The 20,789-nt window shown below is 45.3% G+C and overlaps 1 protein-coding gene across 1 annotated transcript in view; it reads left to right on the top strand.

The window, feature by feature from the left end:
- Positions 1-20,789, top strand: part of LOC137355764 (voltage-dependent P/Q-type calcium channel subunit alpha-1A-like) — a 644,715-nt gene that overhangs the window by 145,318 nt on the left and 478,608 nt on the right. Inside the window, exons 4-5 of the mRNA XM_068021264.1 lie at positions 10,597-10,702; positions 14,834-14,973. Coding sequence (XP_067877365.1) covers positions 10,597-10,702; positions 14,834-14,973 — 246 coding nt within the window. The remainder of the gene's footprint in view (positions 1-10,596; positions 10,703-14,833; positions 14,974-20,789) is intronic.

Raw genomic sequence — 20,789 nt, 5'->3', positions numbered from 1 at the left:
GAATCCACAAACACATTCATGTGTAATACCTTTCTACTAATCAAATAATGGTATGAACCAATCTATTTAAAATGTGTTAATGCCACTGCTAAAATAGCAGGCAGAGGAGTAATACATGAATGCATTATGTTCATCTGCTAATATTGGTAACAGTAATATCTAACATATGAATTAGGAGTAGGCCACTCGGCCCCTCAAGCCTGCTCCACCATTCAATAAGTTTATGGCTGAACTGATTACTCCACATTTCCACTTACCCCCGATAACCTTTCACCCCCTTGCTTATCAAGAATCTATCTACCTCTGCCTTAAAAATATTGAAAGGTTTTTGTTAGGCTTCAATGCATGGGCTGGAATTTTTTGCCACCCTAGCGAGCCGAATGGTGGCGGAAGGATGGCGTAGAATGGAGCTGGAGGCTCTGGGAGGCCTTCCTAGCCCACTCCCGCCTCCGCCCCACTTTACGTGGGCCGCGGGGGCTTGAGAAACGGACCTCCCGCCCCAGGCCAATTGAGACCCTTAAGTGACCACTTAACGGCCATGTAAGAGCCTTTGCCCACCTCCATGAGTATTTTACCAATGGCAAGCAGGCGTCCGGTAGATGTGAAAGGCCGCCCAGTGATACCTGGCGGTCTTCCAGGGCACTGGGGTGGGGAAGGGGGGGGCTGACAATCAGTCACAGGGTGCCCGATTGAGGGCCACCCCCGCTTTCCCAACCACCCCCAGGACCCAAGACGCCCCCTTCCCCCCAAACGATCACCCTGGCGAGGTAAACCAAACTTACCTCGGTCCTGGCTCCGTGTCCTCAGCTGGGATGCAATCCCAGCAGTGGCCACTGCTCCCGGTGGCGCTGCTAGGACTGAGAGCTGCCGGTCCGATGATTGGCTGGCAGCTCAATGAGGCGGGACTTCCTTCCTCAAGTGGGTGGAAGTCCCGCCTCTGAACATTTAAAGCCCGGGGACCTGTAAATTGTGGGTTGGATCCCCGGGCTGAGCAGATGCGGATTCGCCACCAACTTTTACGTTGGTGGCCAGCTCCTGTCCGCCCATCGTAAAATCCAGCCCATGGTCTCTGTGACTGGTATCGTGCCCTGGTGAGGGGACAGTTCCAAAAACTATAAGTGCATTTGAGAATATCCAGAGACTGGACAGAAAAGCTCCTGGAATTGGGCATGTTAGACCATCCAAATCACTCAGAATGGGGGAGGTGGGAGTGGAGATGGAAAATGCTTTTTACTCTTTCTACTGTTCAATGCCCACCGTCCCTCACCATTTCTGTTCAAACATTAACAATTTGCTGAGCTATCCATATGAGCACTGACGCAGCATAGTTTTGCACTGAAATGAATATATGACAAACTTGTAGTTTATTAAAAGAAAACTGGTAGCGGAGCAGCATTTTGAGTGCCTTCCCAATTGGCATGGCATGGTGCACATTTCTCACCCACAGTCTCAGCTGGACCATCTGGGAGGAGGTGGAGCATTCGTTCCCATGAGGTGCAGATAGGTGCTTGGATGGTGGATGAGTCAACATAGAGTAAAAGAACCCGTAACCATTTATCATCCAGTTTATCTTATAACCTGATACTGTGGAGAAAGACCACAATAGCTGTGATGTCTAAAATATTTGAAGCTGCCTTATACAGTCATCGATGCAGGTGGCACTGTGCCACCCCTTGGCTCAGTGTCAATTGATTTTTGAAATACCACCACAAATTCTTTGACAATATTTCCTGCAACAATTAAACTGGACAACTGGCTAGAAAATACTAAAGAGAATATTTGGCTGTCTTGGTTGAGTTTTTTTTATAAAGTGGGAAAAAAAGACTTTGGCCATCCATCCTAACCAAAGAATGTGAGTGAATGTTTATTCTGCTACATTAGATAATAGGTCCTTAAGAAATGTCTGTGCCAATTTTATTTGCCATCTCCCTACAATGCTCTTGTTAAATGCCCTTTTTTCAAATTAAAGAAAGAAGTCAAGGGTTCAGAGGTAGATGGGATGGAAGTTACCTCCGAAGGCTGTCAAAGATCCTAAATGAAATGCGAGTGGGCAGCTTGAGCCAAGCTGCCAGTGGGAGTTCACTTCAGAAAGTTGCCCCCACAATCATAGCAATAAAAAGTGTGCTGGCCTGAGAAGAGCAAAATTCTGTGAACTGTTTTAACCCTTTGTTTGTACATAAATCACACAGCAGCATCTGCAGAATAACAGAATTATCTACCCAATGAAAACGTGCAACCTTTTGAATCACTTAAACAATAACAAGTGCTCAAATATGAAAGTGCTACTTTTCAGGTTATTACACATGGAGAAATTTTCATCTTCTGCGCAAAATGGCGTGAAATCCGCTGAGGGGCTGTGCTGCACGATGAAAGCCAGCGTTGGGAGGCCTGAGCCATCACTGTGGATACCACAGGTGCTGCATTGCACCTACAGGGAGGGGTGGGAACTCGTCCACTTCCTACTCTGAGCCAGCCATTAGGTCAGGCCTGGAGTGCTAAGCTGGAGAGGTGGGAAGATATGGGCCTGCTCCATCTGGCCTCAAAAATAAATAAAATGGTTTGTGGTCCTTTTGTGGAGTGGCCACCAATGGAACAAATGAGCAGAGTATGAAAAGCCTTGGGCATCCAAGGTGTGGCCTCCATTTTCACTGCAAACCACCTCTTTCTTTGGCTGAGAAATGGGCTGATATCATTTGAAAATTGCCTTCATGTAATTCAGAATTAATTGATGGCCTTCCAGCCCAAAAAAGGGTAGTAGGTAAAAGCACCATGAGGTAAAGTCCTGCTCGGGCATAAAATTAAAACCCGATCCGGGTCTGATTCAATCACAGCCAAACTGAACCCGACTGGAGCCCGAGTCCTTCAATTTATTTTCATGCCCGACCTGACCCGAATATCGCTAAAATGTAATGACGCATTTATTTATAAAACACGGAGCCAGTCCAGTCCAGCCAGACCCGACCCCGAATACTGGACACAGAATATAGACCCGACCCCACCCGAACCCGACACACGTAGTCGGGTGTAGACGGGTTCGGGTCGGGTAGCCAGGCTTTACCATGAGGGAATGAATTGCACAGAAACAGGCCATTCGGTCCAGCTGGTCTATGCAGGTGTTTATCCTCCACATGAGCCTCCTCCCACCTTACTTCATCTCATCCTATCAGCATAATTCTTCCATTCCTTTCTCCCTCATGTATTTATCTAGCTTCCCTTGAAATGTATTTCTGCTATTCACCTCAACCATTCCTTGCAGTAGCAAGTTCCAGATTCGGACCACTCTCTGAGTATAGAGGTTTCTCCCGAATTCCTTATTAGATCTATTAGTGACTAATATTTATGACCTCTAGTTTTGAACTCCCCCACAAGTGGAAATATCTTCTCTACATCTACCCTCAAACTCCTTCATAATTTTAGAGACCTCTATTATGTCACCACTCAACCTTCTTGTTTTTAGAGAAGAGACCCCCCCAGCCTGTTCCTCTTTCCTGATCATTATAATCTCACAGTTCTGGTAACATCCTTGTAAATCTTTTCTTTATCTTTCCCACTGCCTCTATTTTTTTGTAATATGGAGACCAGAACTATGCACAGTACAGGCATGATCTAACCAAGGTTCTATATATGTTTAACATAACTCCTCAGCTTTTGAATTCTATTCCTGTAGAAATTAACCTATGCATTGTTACCATTTTAATGGATTTATTAACCTGCTTTGCTACTTTTAATACTTTTCACTTGCTAGATTCCTTTGCTTCTCTGCTCCATTTAGACTCTTAGGGCTGAATTTTATCAGCCCTCTGGGGATGGGCTAGGAGGTGGAGGAGGGTCTGTAAAATGGTGAGGGAAGGCAGGGAGTGGAGTGCCTGGCCACCATGCCATCTTTCCAGTAGTGGGGAAGGTGGTGGACAGCCCTCCTGCCCAAAGGCCAATTGAACCACTTCCTGTCGCCACTGGCATTTTATCCTGGCGGCCTCCCAGTGAGCTCAGGTGAGGGAGGGCCCTCCTATTTTGGCACTGTTTGGCCCATGGAGAGGTTCCCAGGTAGCAATGGCCACCCCTGTGGTAGCGGTGCGAACCTGCCCTCACCAATCGCTTCCCCCACCCCCCATCCCTCACCGGGGACTGCCTGACTGGCCTCGACACCCTCTGACCCCACTTACCTGTTTAGGAGGGCAGAGGCTTCCCTGGCATCCACTTCTTCCAGGTGCAGACCCAGCAGTGGCCACCACTCTCAGTGTCACTGTTGAGATTGCTGAGCTATTGGCCCTCTGTTTGGCAGGCAGCTCCTTGGGGGCAGGTGGCCATCCTTAATCGAGATGGCAGCCCCAAAAACAAACAATAAGTTGCCTGACCCCTGTAAAACACATCTCCGGATCCTGCAGATGGTTGAGGTGGAGTCGTCCCCAGCTTTCGGGCCCGTCTTCAGGAGCCCCGCTGTGAGAATAAAATTCTGGCCTGATTTTCCAACAAGTATGTGGCTTAATTATTCCTCCTACAAAAGTGCACCACCTCACACTTATCTATATTGAAATTAGTTTATCATTTACACCCCCATTCTGCAAGTTTATTAACCTGTTGATGCCATGTGTAATATTTTTATATTATAAATAATATTTTTTCAAAAATATACTTTATTCATAAAATTTGTAAAATACATTACATAACAGTTCAAACTTGACATAATATCAAGTGCAATACAGATCAGTTCTTTCAGTAGAGTACATGAGGTGCCTCACTACACTTGCCTTTACAGGTTATATTTACAAAGTACATTTACATTCCGTTTCAAACATTCCCTCCTGCTTACAGCTCAAGGGGTTTTACGCGGTTTCCAGCCCCTCGGCCCACTATGGCAGGAGATTTAGTTTTACTTAGATTTAGCCATCGCAGATGCTGATAAGCAGTTAGTTAAGATTAAGATTGTTGTTGGAAAGGAGGGGCTCCACAGAATCAACACATCGGGGCTATCCAAGGAAGATCAGAAGGATCCTGCCAAATTTTGGAGCACACTGGAGGATCAGCTTCATGTAAAGGTGAACTTCAGAACTGACCGTTCGGAGCCGATGACTTGCAGACAGCAGCCGGAAGAGACGATCAATCAATTCAACTTCAGGTGCCGTGGTAAGGACAGAGACTGCAACTTCTCTGAGGCTGAGCTGTCAGAGGATTATTGAACTGCTCACAGCTTCAACGCCAATAGAAGTTCCAAAAAGACCTGGAGATAAAGAAAGGTCACAGCATTGACGTATTGTTGAATGACGGCAGGAAGTACAAAGCATTAGGCCTGGTTACAAGTACTGGTGCAGTGACCAAGGTGCAAAAACCAAGCAAGTCGCGTGGGAAATGCAGCCTCCTGCACCCACCGTGAAGCTGTCCTGTGTTCCAAGACTTTGCAAGGCATGCAATTTAAGAGGACATTGGGCGATCCAGTGCAGGAAATCTGGTTCCGATAGCACAACCAGAGGGTACAGCAAGCCACGAGCCAACAAGTAGTGCGTGCAGCATACTGACAGCAACAAAGGATGTGCCAGAACGCGACAAAAGTGCAAGCACCTATATGAAGTCAGCGGTAAGACAGACCAGGGTGAAGATTCAAACAGGAAATTTTTAACTCGAAAGCGAATAGGCTTTCCGTATCGTGAATGTGACACAACGTGTGGATGCAGTTACACTAAGGAGTTTGCTACAATTAGCATCATATGCCCAAAGATCCGCACACTCTGCCACAGGTGGGGCAGGTGGTGTTTGGTGAGGCGAGTGAATGGGATGCTCGAAATTCCGAACGCTCCTTCCATTGTTTGCACTTGGTCGCTGCCTGGGCATGTCGACGTTGTTCAAATTGGCTGGCACCATCGCAGTCTCCAGCAAGAGATTCCCACCAATTGGTGGAGATGTCACATTTCTTCAGGGAGGCTTTCAGGGCATCCTTTTAGCGTTTCCTCTGCCCTCCTGGTAGCCTCTTGCCGTGACAGAGTTCGGAGTAGAAAGCTTGTGTTGGGAGTCCTGTGTCAGGCGTGCAGACGATGTGGCCCGTCCAGCATAACTGACTAGCCATGACCAGTGTCTGGATACTGGGGATGTTGGCCTGAGAGAGGACTCGAGTGCCTGTCCTGCCACTGAATTTGCAGGATCTTGTGGAGGTAACGCTGGTGATATCTCTCCAGGGCGTTGAGATGTCTGCTGTACAGCGTCCATGTTTCCGAAGCATACAGGAGGGCAGGTAACACTGCGGCCCTGTAGACCATGAGCTTGGTGCCAGGTTTGAGGTCTTTGTTGTCCAACACTCTTTTTCCTCAGATGACTGAAGGCTGTGCTGGCAGACTGGAGGAGATGCTGAGTTTCATCATCGATGTCTGCCCTTGCTGAGAGGAGGCTCCCAAGGCATGGGAAGTGATCCACATTGTCCAGTGGTTCACTGTGGATCTTGATAGTCGGGGGGCAGTGTTGCACTGTGGGAGTAGGCTGGTAGAGGACCTTTATCTGCCGGATGTTATCTTAAGGCCCATTCTTTCATACACCTCTGTGAATGCATCGACAAGGGTTTGAAGCTCAGCCTCTGAGTGTGCAGATATGCAAACATCGTCAGCATACTGCAGCGCGATGATAGAGGTTGGAGTGACCTTGGTTCTAGACTGGAGGCAACGTAGGCTAAATAGTTTCCCGCTCATCCTGTAGAGTAGATCTACTCTGGCAGGGAGCTTCAAGGAGATGAGGTGGAGTGTTGTGGCGAGGAAGATGGAAAAGAGCGTTGGTGCGATGACACAGCCTTGCTTGACCCCAGTTTGCATGCGGATTGGGTCAGTGGCAGATCCATTGGCAAGGATTACAGCTTACATGTTATCATGCAGCAGGCGGAGGATGGTGACGAATTTCTCCGGACAGCCAAATTTGAGGAGAATGTTCCATAATCCCTCCCGTTTGATAGAGTCAAAGGCCTTTGTGAGGTCAGAGAAGACCATGTATAAAGGTTGCTGCTGCTCCCTACATTTTTCTTGGAGTTGGCTTGCTGTGAAGATAATGTCCACTGTGCCTCTTGATGGACGGAATCCACATTGTGATTCCGTAGGAGCTCTTCAGCCATGGGGAGGAGGCGGTTGAGAAGGACTCTTGTGATGACCGTCCCTGTGGTGGACAGCAGGGATACCCGCCTGTAGTTACTGCAGTCGGTTTTGTCACCTTTTTTGAAGATGGTCACAATTACAGCATCTCGGAGATCCTCTGGCAGGCTCTCTTCCTTTCAGGTGAGGAGATGGGATCCGACGACACGTGTCGGGTTCGGGCTGCGTCATGTCGGGCTTCCGGGTCCGGCATTCGGACTAGGCTCGGGTTTCCTTTGCACACCTTTAGATGAGACCATGTATTTGTGTCAAGTGTGCCTTTCTGCCCTATTTTATAATTTTAGCGGGATTCACTTCTGCACCGGCGGCCTTATTGTTCTTTAGCTGTTAGATGACCTTTTCGATCTCATGTCTGGCTGGGATTGTGCTGAGGTCGTGGCGGGAAGCATGCTGTGGAATGTGGTTGAGGGCGCTCACATCAAGGAGTGCGTTGCGATTGAGAAGATCTTCGAAGTGCTCCTTCCAATGAGGGCTGATTGCCTCTCTGTCCTTGATCAGCGCCATTCCATTCTTTGCTCTCAGTGGGGTAGATCATTGGATACTTGGGCAGTAAATGGCCGTAAATAGTACACAGGAGACTAACGTGTCTACAAGTCAAGATCAACAAAATGATGAGTCTAGATTGCAAAAGGATTTCATCATCACAAGATCTGGAAAGCTCGGCAAACCACCTCTACGTTATAGAGACTCTTAAACTCTCAAATGATAAGTGGAGATCTATCTATTATATAAATAATTTTTACAACAACCCTATTATATTGTGTTTAACTGTTCTTATTGTGTGTAGTGTTTATCTTTAGAGAAAAGGGGGATGTTGTATTAGTGCTTGAAGGAAATGTACAGATCGTAGGTATGAACATTGCTGAAGAAAGTGATGTCATGCAGCATGTGACCTGTGGTTGTAATGTGTTGGAACCCTAGGCTAGATGTGCCTGGTGGGCTCCTCTGTAATCTATATGTAACAGTACTAGTCTTCAAATAAAAGAACGACCTTATTCTACCAGTCGTCTCATTGTGATTGGTAAGTTAGTGCACAGCAAGCAAGAAATGCAACAGGCCTTACACCGTGGCCTTTCCCCATTGAGCCTTTGCAGCGACTGCCCCAAGCTTTAGTGCGTCCCTCAGTGCATAGTCCTGGACCTTGGAATGTGCCAGTCTGCAACACTCAGTTGTCGACTGTTCTTTGCCCTGGAAGACCAGCAAGTTTTGGGCAGACCAAAGTGCATCTTTCACCCAGTTGATGATCCTCCAGCAGTAGTTGATGCTTATCTTGATGTGCGTCCCTGGGAACAGTCCTGGAGCTGCTCAAGATGACCTTGACAATGACCACTGTATCTCTCTTTTTCTAGACCTGCTTTGCGAAGGCACATTCCAGAAGGAGATGGGTGATCGTCTCATAGAAACGTAGAAAATAGGAGCAGGAGTAGGCCATTCGGCCCTTTGGGCCTGCTCCGCCATTCAAAAAAGATCATGGATGATCGTCTAATTCAGTACCCTGTTCCCGCTTTCTCCCCATATCCCTTGATCCCTTTGGCATTAAGAAATATATCTATCTCCTTCTTGAATATATTTAATGACTTGGCCTCCACTGCCTTCTGCGGTAGAGAATTCCACATGTTCACCACCCTCTGAGTGAAGAAATTTCTCCTCATCTCGGTTCTAAATGGCATACCCCGTATCCTGAGACTGTGACCTCGGGTTCTGGACTCCCCCGCCATCGGGAACATCCTCCCTGCATCTAGCCTGTCCAGTCCTGTTAGAATTTATAGGTTTCTATGAGATCCCCTCTCATTCTTCTAAACTCTAGTGAATATAGGCCTAGTTGACCCAATCTCTCATACGTCAATCCTGCCATTTCAGGAACCAGCCTAGTAAATCTTCTTTGCACTCCCTCCATGGCAAGAACATCCTTCCTCAGATAAGGAGACCAAAGCTGCACACAATACTCCAGATGTGGTCTCACCAAGGCCCTGTATAACTGCAGTAAGACTTCCTTGCTCCTGTATACACTTCCCCACCGCAACTGTCTTGAGGGCAGTGTGCGAAGACAGTGAGACTCCAGGCATGCAGGAAGGATCTGACGAGGAGCGCACTTCTCACTACCAGCCAAGCTACGTCTTGGTGCTTGGTTGAAAGTTCTGGCGATGAGGCATTCTGCCAAATGAGTTTGACAGTCTGCTTAGGGAAACATCTGACTGGACCATTTCCTTTTCCCGCACTGCCTCGAGGATGTTATGTGCAGACTGCTGCTTGATGGACTTGTGGTCAAATGTCTTTTGCTGTACAAACTTTTCCATGAGGAACAGGTGGTACGGCACGGTCCAGCTGAATAGTGCATTCCACGGTGACATGGCCAGACTGAGCCTTCGCCATACTGGGGACAGATAGAACCTTAGCACATAGTGACACTTGGTGTTTGCATACTGAGGGTCTATGCGCAGCTTGATGTAGCTGCACACAGAAATGGTCATCAGGATGAGGGCGATGTTGGGTACATTTTTTCCACCTTTATCTAAAGGTTTGGACATCATGTCCCTGCAGTCACGGTCCATTTTCGATCTCCGGATAAAGCGGAAGATAGCTTGGGTGACCGTCACGGCGTAGGAGCAGGGTATAGACCAGACCTGTGCCTTGTACTGCATAAATGTGTTCAAAATGGACATTTTACAATTGACTAAAGTATTAATTCCCTCAGTTTGTGCTTTCCTTGCCCCTATACAGTGAGGTATGACCAGGTCAGCACTTTGTTGATCTCTTTCACTGATGTATGTGGTATCACAGTAGTTTGCAGAAACAAAAGAAAGTTCTGGAATAGTTGTTTGAAGAGAGAAAAACCTTATAAAGTACCATAACACATCCCAACCAATGAAGTGCAGTGATGGCTGGTATGTAGAGAATTGTGAGAATTGCAGAGAAATTGCAGTCCATTGTAAATGATTAAGCCTGACTGGTAAATAAATTTGAATTGTTTATCCAGTTGTCGCAATGACATGGAGACAATTATTTTCTGCCCCCACAACACCATGGTTAGTTTATGTTGGCATTCTTCTGTTCGTTCACACTGACAGTGGTCTCATCACATCCACCTTCCCCCCTAGCCCTCATCACCTTAATCATGCTCACTCCGTTCTTCCCTCCCTAAGTTTGCCTCGGCACTTTTTTTCCCCTAATCCCCTCATTCAGGCTCGTACTGTTTCCCACTCGCTCAACCCCATTTATGTAGAAACAGCTGCTTTGAGGATCAAAAATCTGCAATATGCCCTAGAGTAGCTCTTGCTGATTTTTGCCTGCAAACTTGGAATATTGGTCACTGCTTGAAATGCTGGCTGGATATTGTTCCAAACAATTTTGAGGTACCAAAGGACTCCTGTCTGGAACTGAGCTGAGATTTATGCATGAAAACTGGTAATCATTGTTTTCAGTGTTTATAATGTAAGATTTCTTTACACCAGATTTTGCCTTAACTGACACTCACTCCATTTGAATACATGATTTTAGCAACAATCATCGCCAACTGTATTGTTTTAGCATTGGAACAACACTTACCTGATGATGACAAGACTCCCATGTCCGAACGACTGGTGAGTGATGTTTTTTCTCACACTGTTTTATTATGTGTGTGCATCTATCTGGAAATGAGATGAAAATTGGCTCCATATAACTATGCAACGTGCTATGACTGGAAAGTGCATGGGTGTAGATGTGGGTTCAGGTTGGACTCTATTTATCCCATTGTCAAATAACTTGCAGATGTATAAAGTTCAGACTCATTCAAAGTTGGCTAGCATCCATGGAGCTGTTGCCCAGCCTGATTTGGCATCCAGGAGAAGAGGGGAAATTTCTTGAAAATTATCCGATGTGAATGTTTTTTTTGCTTCCTCTCTTGCTATCCTCTCCTGACAGTGCTAATGTGCTGGGGTATGAGATAAATTGGGATAGTGGTGAGATTGTTCCATTGGATGTTTTTGCAATTTGTTCTTGGATGCAGATGATACTGGTAAGATCACATTTATTGCCCATTGGCTAATTCAGAGGGCATTGTCAATTATGTAGCGTGGACTAGAGTGATGTGTAGGCCAGACTGAGTAGAGACCCGTTCCTGAAGGACATTGGTGAAACAGTAGGGTTTTTACAACAATTTGGTGGCTTTCATGGTCACCTTTTTGGTGCTAGCCCACACATTACCAGATATGTTGAATTACATTTTGTAACTTGCTAGTCCAGTGCCATAACCATGACACTACCATATTCATATACCAGAGCTGAACACTCCTGTGGATTTTAATTTGCCACTTCAACAAATGGAGAGAAGATGAATTCAGATGTACACTAGGTTATCTAAATAGTGGCTGTTCGTTAAATCATGTTCCAGTGGTGACATATTCTTGTTTATGGGGTCACTCAAAGAGCGACGAGCTGCTTTCCAACATATAACTAATTCAAAGCCAAGGAACAAGAAATTGAGTTTCTCCCTGTGAAAATGTTAAGATTCGATAGAAATTCACAATACTACAGAACACTCCTTTAAAAGGGAAACCATATTTGTGCAAAAGTGTATGACAACCCAACTGCAAAGGTATGGGATTCTATAATTCTCCGTGTCCCTGGACTAGGGAGGGGAAAAAGGTCACTATTGAGTAATCCCTGCCAGAAACTGCACATATGTGCGTGGGTTTTGACCGAGAACAAGTTCTGGATCAGCTGTGATACCTTCCCACAGTCAGATACCCTGCTGACACATGTCCAGGCTCACACATGAAGGATACGCAAGATACTGGATGCTAACTTTACTCCAGTATGAGTTAGTACTTTCAGGAAAGAAGAGATGTCTGAGCAGGAGAAATCTACAGAACAAAACACTGTCAAGAACTCCACAGAGTTGACCATATAAACAGGCACCACAAAAATGGTTAGAAACTATTCTTGTCTCAGGATTTGGATACTGCAGCACTTTTCATAACAACCACTTGACTTTTGTTTTCTGTGAGCTGAGTAACTGAGGCATGGGAACCCACCATTGTGCTGAAGGGCTTCCAAGGTAAGCTGCTAAGAAATTCACATATTTCTGTTTGTTTAATATGGAGTGCACACAACTCACTTGCCCAAATCCAAAAAATGTAAGTGCAGGTTGGCATGAGTCAAAGTTTTGGTTTCCTAAGTGTTTGCAGGTTACTGCTGGTATTAATCATGCAGCTTACCAGCATGTAGCCCGAGTACATTTTCTGTTGCTTGTCCAGTCGGGACCACCCTACCCTTAGCACATTAGCTTTCAAGGTTATCTGTGGCCGAGTGTGAAAAATCCCAGCTTACAGTGGCAGCTTCACCCCACCGAGTCTCGTTAATGAGGCAGGCTGGCTGGTCATTTGCCATCAGTGCCCTGGGTTTTTTATATTCGTTCATGGGATGTGGGTGTCGCTGGCTAGGACAACATTTATTGCCCATCCCTAATTGCCCTTGAGAAGGTGGTGGTGAGCCGCCTTGAACTTCTGCAGTCCGTGTGGTGTAGATACACCCACCATGCTGTTAGGAAGGTAGTTCCAGGATTTTGACCTAGTGACAGTGAAGGAACGGCGATATAGTTCCAAGTCCGGTGTGTAGTTTGGAGGGAAACTTGCAGGTGGTGGTGTTCCCCATGCATCTGCTGCTCTTGTCCTTCAAGGTGGTAGACATCGCGGGTTTGGAAGGTGCTGTCTAAGGAGCCTTGTTGCGTTGCTGCAGTGCATCTTGTAGATGTTACACACTGCTGCTACTATGTGTCGGAAGTGAAGGGAGTGAATGTTGAAGGTGGTTGTTGCAAAATTGGTGAAATGCAAAATTACTCGATTCAAGTATTGGATTATAGAGTTTGCCACGTAGCATTGACAGTTCAAATCCTCCGTGCCAGATTTGTTTTCTTTATTTCCACCTTGAAGTCACTTTCAGGTTTTCATTATTTCCGACTGAACTCCTCCTAAAACTAGCATGTAAATTCAACCATCAGAATTTTCTGTTCCTCTCCAGACTGACTTTGTGTGTACTTGGGGATTTGTGAATCACAATATTGTCTGAAACCTCAGTTAAAATCCAGGACTGAGGTTTCAAGGATGAAAAAACAGTGTTGGAACACATAGCTCCCTAAACATTTCCATGATGAAGGGATATCTTCATCAGTATCTGTCTGGCCAACAATTTATATGTCCCGTAGGTGAAGGAAATTGTTGCAATATACAACTCCCTCAATACCTCTATCAAAGAGAGGAGACAGACCATCCAATCTGCAAGTACTGCTTTCAAAACTGTTCTCAGATTCAACTCTTCAATAAGGTTGAGGTCTCTTTGAGATAATATAAGACCACTTTATTAGCATTGTGAAATGTGCAACTTGAAGTCCTGTGACATTGACCACAAGTCGTGGGAGTCAGTTGCCAGTGATCGCCAGAGCTGGCGGACAGCCATAAAGGCGGGGCTAAAGTGTGGCGAGTCGAAGAGACTTAGCAGTTGGCAGGAAAAAAGACAGAAGCGCAAGGGGAGAGCCAACTGTGTAACAGCCCCAACAACCAATTTTATCTGCACCGCTTGTGGAAGAGTCTGTCACTCTAGAATTGGCCTTTATAGCCACTCCAGGCGCTGCTCCACAAACCACTGACCACCTCTAGGCGCTTACCCATTGTCTCTCGAGACAAGGAGGCCAAAGAAGAAAGAAAGATATGTGCAACTCCTGATTTACAAGTGTTTGATGTTGTCAATGGATGCAAATTGGAAAATAACATTCGCCAACCTTTATGAAATGATGAAAAGAATAACATTTGTATTTATAGCCTTATCACATCTATCTCTCTGAAAGATCATTAGAGTTTCACACGGTGAGTTACTTTGATGTGTGGTGACTATTATATAAGCAAATAAGACAATTCTACATGAGACAAGATTAACAACAAGGTGGATAATATTAGTCTTTTTTTTATATTATTCTTTCATGAGATGTGAGTGTTGCTGGCAAGACCAGCATTTGTTGCCCATCCACAATTGCCCTTGACAACTGAGTGGCTTGCTAGGCCATCTCCAAGGGCAGTTAAGAGTCACCACGTTGCTGTGGATTCACATTGCTGTGGGTCTGGAGTCATATGTAGGCCTGACCAGGTGAGGACAGCAGATTTCCTTCCCTAAAGGACATTAGTGAACCAGACGGGTTTTTATGACAATCAATGGTAGTTTCATGGCACCATTGCTGAGTCTAGCTTTCAATTCCAGCTTTTTATTAATTAATTGAATTTAAATTCCACCAGCTTCTGTGGTGGGATTTGAACCCATATCCGCAGGGCATTAGCCTGGGACTCTAGATTACTAGTTCAGTGACATTACCACTATGCCACTGTGTTCCCTTTGGTGATGTTGGATGTGGGAGAAGAGTTTCGTCGAACAGCAGAAAAACTGTCTGCTTCTTTCTGACTATGCCATGGCTTCTTTCGCATCTGCTCGAACTATGTGCTGAAAAGGCGCTTGATTCAAATGCGAAGGACCGAAAATGCAAGTGCTCCTTTCGTAGTGGACTGGCATGTGAGCCGAGATTATATGTTGAAATAGAATGAGACTTGAAGCCACAACTTCTTCTGACTTAGAGTCGAGTGCTACTAGTTAAGGCAAACTAACGTCCTTTATGAGCTCTCAAATATATTAACCAAGAATATATTGAGAAAAGGTTAGTAACTGTTCTTTTTTCTGTTTTATTTTAGGATGACACTGAACCATATTTCATTGGAATCTTTTGCTTTGAGGCAGGAATTAAAATAATCGCTCTCGGATTTGCTTTCCACAAAGGTTCTTATTTACGGAATGGCTGGAACATCATGGATTTTGTTGTGGTCCTGACTGGGTGAGTCACAGGAATGTTGTTTTATAATATTTGTGCTTGTTGGACTGGGGTTATTATGCAGCTCGACGTGCGTGTATGTGATTGTGTTCAGTAAATATATGGAGCTCATCAACAGAGAGAATATACTGGGTTAACTGGAAATGAACTCTAAGATCAAATTGTACTTGAGTAAAGAGTATTTTCCTTGTTAAATAATCCTAGATTTTTTTTTTATTCATTCATGGAATGTGGGAATCGCTGGCCAGGCCAGCATTTATTGCCCATCCCTAATTGCCCTTGAGAAGGTGATGGTGAGCTGTCTACTTGAACCGCTGCAGTCCTTTTGGGGTAGGCACACCCACAATGCTGTCTTTTTATTGACTTTGTAGCGGTTAGATACAACTGAGTGGCTTTTTGGGCCATTTCAGAGCGCATGTAAGAGTCAACCACATTACTGTGGGTCTGGAGTCACATGTAGGCCAGACCAGGTAAGGACAGCAGATTTCCTTCCCTAAAGGACATTAGTGAACCAGATGGGTTTTTACAACAATCGACAATGGTTTCATGGCCATCATTAGACTAGCTTTTAATTCCAGATTTATTAATTGAATTCAAATTCCACCTTCTGCTGTGGTGGGATTTGAACCCATGTCCCCAGAGCAATACCCTGGGTCTCTGGGTTACTAGTCCAGTGACAATACCACTGCGCCACCGCCTCCCCATGATACTGTTACAACCTCTATGAGACCATTAATAAAATGAGATATGAACACTCAGACCAATTAATAAAATTACAAGATAAGATTTCACGTTTTCATGCTATTATTATAACGACTGAACTAAAAGAAATCCCCATGAACTAAATAGTACTTTGTAAGTGGCTGATAACCCAAATTACAGAGAATGTTTTTTTTTCACTTATTAAAACACTTGAAAACCTCACACCACACTTATACACTCCACAGTCCTTCTTGATGGCAAAGCCTTTGCAGTTAAAAGTACCAAACTCCTCCCGGTTGCAATGGGTGGGATCTCCCAAACCTTTTTCAAAGTCAATGCCCTCTTCGCTCACTTCTCCGAGCACCTTTGACCTAGAAGTCTGTGAATAAGGTGATCCCCGGTGATCCTGTTGATTTTTTTCTTCTCCGCAAACTTCAACTTTCAAAATAGGTTCAAGTCTTCTCAGCCTTTCTCTGTCTCAGTTTTTTCTGAGAGCAGGTGTACCCTCTCTCTCTCTTGAGGTTGCCGCCACTGGTCAACTTCCTTGCAGCCTGCTATCAGGCTACCACCACTGGTCTTTTTGACAGCCTGTTTGCCTTCAGAAAATCAGTTAAATTGATCTGGAATCAAAAGTCACCAGCATGTTTGGTGTTTTGTCATTCCTGAATGCTGATTGGTCCAGGATTTTTTTTCTGAAACAGAGTTAACCATGTTTTGAGCCAGTTGAGGATCTTTAACTTAAGTCATTTCTGGAATACTGAGGAGAGGTTTATCATTACCAATTGTAGGAAAAAAAGTCAGGGAGAGGGGAAAGGAGGACCACATCAGCATTCAAAATTCCATCAGTCTGTCTGCTTACCAGTCTCAATATGGATATTTGGAGGAGATAGCAACCAAAGATAGGATGGTTTGGACAAGGTTGAGCAGCCTTTTAATGAAAGAGTCATGGGGCTGAATTTTAAGCTGCCCCAGTGGGTCAGATGGTGGCGTGGGGGCGGATGGGGGTGGCGTATAATTGAGGAGGAGGCTCCGGGAGGCCTGCCTGCCCCACTCCCACCTCCAGCCAACTTTCCGGTGGTCGGGTGGGGGGGCAGGGGGGGAAAATCAGTCTGCCCGCCTGAGGCCAATCAAGGCCCTTAAGTGGCCACTCAACGGCCACTTAAGGGCCTTTGCCCGCCTCCATGGGTATTTTACCAGTGGCAGGCGGGCATGCTGGGGATGTGAAAGGCTGGCCAGTGTTGGCTGCCGGACTTTCCCACGCTGGGGGTGGGGGGGTGGGTAGCCATGGCAGTCGGGCACAGGATGTCCGATTGAGGGCCGCCCCAGCCTCCCAACCCACCCTCTGGACCCAAGACGCCCCCCTCCCCCCAAATGACCGCCCCCTGGTGAGGCATGCCCAACTTATCTTCACTCCTGGCTCCATGTCATCGGCTGGGCTGCAGTTCCAGCAGTGGCCACCGCTCCCGGTTACGCTGCTGGGACTAAGAGCTGCTGGCCCGCCGATTGGCCGGCAGCTCACTGAGGCGGGACTTCCTCCCTCAAGCGGGTGGAAGTTCTGCCTCGGGACAGTTAAAGCCTGGGGATCTGTAAAATACGGGAAGGATCCCCAGGCTAGGCGGAAGCAGGTTCACCACCGACTTTTATGTCAGTGGCAAATTCCCGTCCGCCTACGGTAAAATCCAGCCCATGGTTGAAAGTTAGAATTTTGGACTAAATGTAATCGGTGAAAATATTTCAGAGTAAATGCTCTGTCAGTACCCTTTCTTGACCACCAAATAACCCTGTGATTTAAACGTTGCTAAAATGTAATCTCACTTTCAATTGCAATAGTGTAACTTTAACTGAGTATAAAATGCTATGTATGATGAAATCTTTTTAAGATCAAAATTGTTGCCTAGTTTATTCAAGCTTTTATAAACTGAGATTATATTACCAAATAAAAAGTTGTATGCAATCATTTATAAATTTATTTCCAAAAAGGGGAATCACAAATAGATAAATAGGCAAAAGATAAATGAGGATAAAAAAATTAAAACTTGACATTTCACTGCTCTTTCAGCTAGCATCTTTAAAATTGATTGAAAAAAAACTATTGAGGTAAACTGATAAATGGCAGGAAAAAGGAAACCCACGAAAATAGCAAGTGTAAAGAATTACAAGTGCGATCTGCAGTGTTGGTAAAATACCGAGTTTTGCTTTTTTCCCTTAATTCCTCTTTTTTCTGTGATACCATAACAGGTGGTTTTTGATCTCTGTCTTCATTCAGTTTGTATTTGAGTTTTACTTGGAACTGGAGGTTAACTCTGCGGAGGTCAGTAGAATAATAGAGTTGTTAACTGACTTGTGTCCCATATAGTTTGTAGGTTTATGTTTTTTGTTGGGGTTTTCCATGCATTTGATCAATAGAACAGTGGAGTAGAAGCAGTGGAGTCATTCCCTCTGAGTGTGTCCGCTTACTGCTACTGGCATTTTCATGATCCATGTTTTTTTACGCTCATCACAGGTTGTGACTCATAACCCTCTCTTCCCAAAGTTTTTGCAAAACCTTGACTGGTACAGAGAAGACAAAGTAAGTAATATGTCTGAAAATCGATCACCCCAATGCCACTGATAGGAAAGGGATATACTTTGAGGGGAATAACCTTTGTTTTACATTTCTCCAGAACTTCATCTGTAGCATTGACTGACTATATGGACGATGGGCTCCACTGAGAAATGTGTAGCCCTGAAAGAAAATTATAAAATATTTGGAATACTGAAGAATTATTTCCATTGACTAGTGAATTGGTAACAGTGGGGCATAAATTCAGATTATTACTAGAAGAGTAAAGGAAGAGTGAGAAGAATTTATTTTTCATGCTTAGAGTATGGTACGTAGTAATGTCAGTCACCATTGAAGTTGAGTCAATCACAATATTTAGAAGATGAACACTGGAAGAGGAAGGATATTAAGGAGTAGGGGAATGGGATTAAACTACATAGCTTCAGCATTTATAATGTATCTATCTGGGGTAAGTACCCATGATACATAATACCAACTTAAAGAGATAATCATCATTTCAATCTTAGTTGTAGCACGGGTGATAATCCATTGTTAAAATCTCTGGAAAATACTGCTTGACATTTACTGAATTATAGGGTTGTAACCCATTGAGGGATACTGATGTAGTCATAAACTGTGAGAATGTAGCTTGTGCAGTTTGTCAGAAGAATCCCACAATTGGATTTCTAACTGTTATCCAGTGCTATTAGAATTTAGGCATTCTTTTTATCCCGGCAGCTGGCGGGTTTGACTTTGTGGTGTCTTTGTTTAAAGTAGTGCTGTGTGGTGTTGGCATCTCACTGGGCATAGCAGTTAAAGTGCAAGCTGCCAGGTTATTTCTGATAGTGAATGATGTAAAAATCGACTAGTGTGTGTAGGTTGTGAATTGCTGTTGCACTGCATACTTTGTCTTTCCAATGTCACAATAATGGCTGATGTATCTCATCATAGTTGTTCTGGTTTGATATACGAATTGCTACTGTGATCTTTATACTGGTTATTTGCTGAATTATAAGGTCCTGTGTACAGTGGAAGCCACTATGGTTCAGTAGGCAAACTGCACCTTCTCCCATAGTACTGAGTGATACAGATTAGGACAATTTTTGTTTTGATCCATGGTCTCTGTTAAGTTCTCTGCTAAGGTGATGTTTAGAAACACAACAGTTCGGTGTAAAAAGGAAGACTTGCATTTATATAGTGCCTTTCACAACCACAGAATTTCTCAAAATGCTTTACAGCCAATGAAGTATTTTTGAAGTGAAGTCACTGTTGTAATGTAGGAAACGCGGCAGCCAATTTGTGTACAGCAAGATCCCACTGTGAAATGCCCAGATAATCTGTTTAGTGATGTTGATTGAAGGATAAATATTGTCCAGGACACCAGGGAGAGCTCCCCTGTTCTACATTCAAATAGTGTCATGGGATCTTTTACGTCCACTTGGGAGGGTAGACAGGGCCTTGATTTAATGTCTCATCCAAAAGATGGCCCCTTGATTTTTGTGCTCAGTCCTGGAGTGAGACTTGAACCCACAACCCAGGTTTTGGTGCAGTGGGATGGTGAGTAAATAATTAGCCTGGGTTCCTGTTCTTGTTTGCAGTGCGTTAACTCCAGCATCAAGGGGTGTACCTTTGGATTTTGGGTGAGGACAGGTAAAGCTTGGCAGTGATATCTCACATAGTCGAAAAGGCTGCTGTTCTGCAGGAAGAGTTAGGCAGGTTTGTCAAACATCCTTGGAATAGCATCCCAGCAAGAAGCTAGCAAAGGCGGAATATGTTTTTAATATAAACAGAAAACGTTAATACTCAGCAGGTCAGGCAGCATCAGTGGAGAGAGAAACAGAGTTAACAGGCTGGATTTTACCAGCCCTCTGGGACAGGCTGGGAGGTGGGAGGCCTTGTACAAAGGCTGCAGGAGGTGTCAAGAGGTGAGCTCGATGTCTTCCTGCCGCCATAGGATTTTCTCAATGGTGGGAACCTCAGCCGCCCACCGACCGGAGGCGGGCAGCCAATTAAACCAATTAGTTGGCCAATTATTCACTGGCTTTGGGAGGGGCTGCCGCACTGTGGGGATACTGCAAGTAAACCGTGGCGGTCTCCCAGTGGGTTCCTGGGGGGAGACCTCCTTTATGACTGCTCCATGGCCCATGGAGGAGCTCCCCCGGCGGCAATGGCTCCACCCGCTCCCTGTTCATGGCGCCAGCACTGGAGGGTGCACCCCTCCCATTGCCGGGGCCTGCCTGTCCAGGGCACATTAAATAAAAAACGTACCTGGCCTTCGAGGGTGCCTCAGCCTGAAGGTGCCCTTTTCTTCCTTCAGCCTCAGCAGCAGCCAACTCTGTCAGTGGTGCTGCCAGGCCTCTGAGTGGGCGGGCGTCCTCAATTGGACGTCGCTCTAAATCGCCGCTATTGGTAAATTGCCACCCAAGGTCCTGCCGTCTGTCTGCGCAGGCTCACGTCCTGCTTTCAGCCCGGCAGCAGGTCAGCCCGCACTTTGATAAAGTTGCGGCTAATGTTTCAGGCCGTGAAGTCTTATCTTGTTTTGATGCAAACGGCCATTTTATTAACAATAGTTGTT

This window comes from Heterodontus francisci, chromosome 43 (genome assembly GCF_036365525.1).
Source record: "Heterodontus francisci isolate sHetFra1 chromosome 43, sHetFra1.hap1, whole genome shotgun sequence".
Classification (NCBI taxonomy): Eukaryota; Metazoa; Chordata; class Chondrichthyes; order Heterodontiformes; family Heterodontidae; genus Heterodontus; species Heterodontus francisci.
Note: the sequence above shows the minus strand (reverse complement) of the source record. Positions and strands in the feature narration are given on the sequence as shown.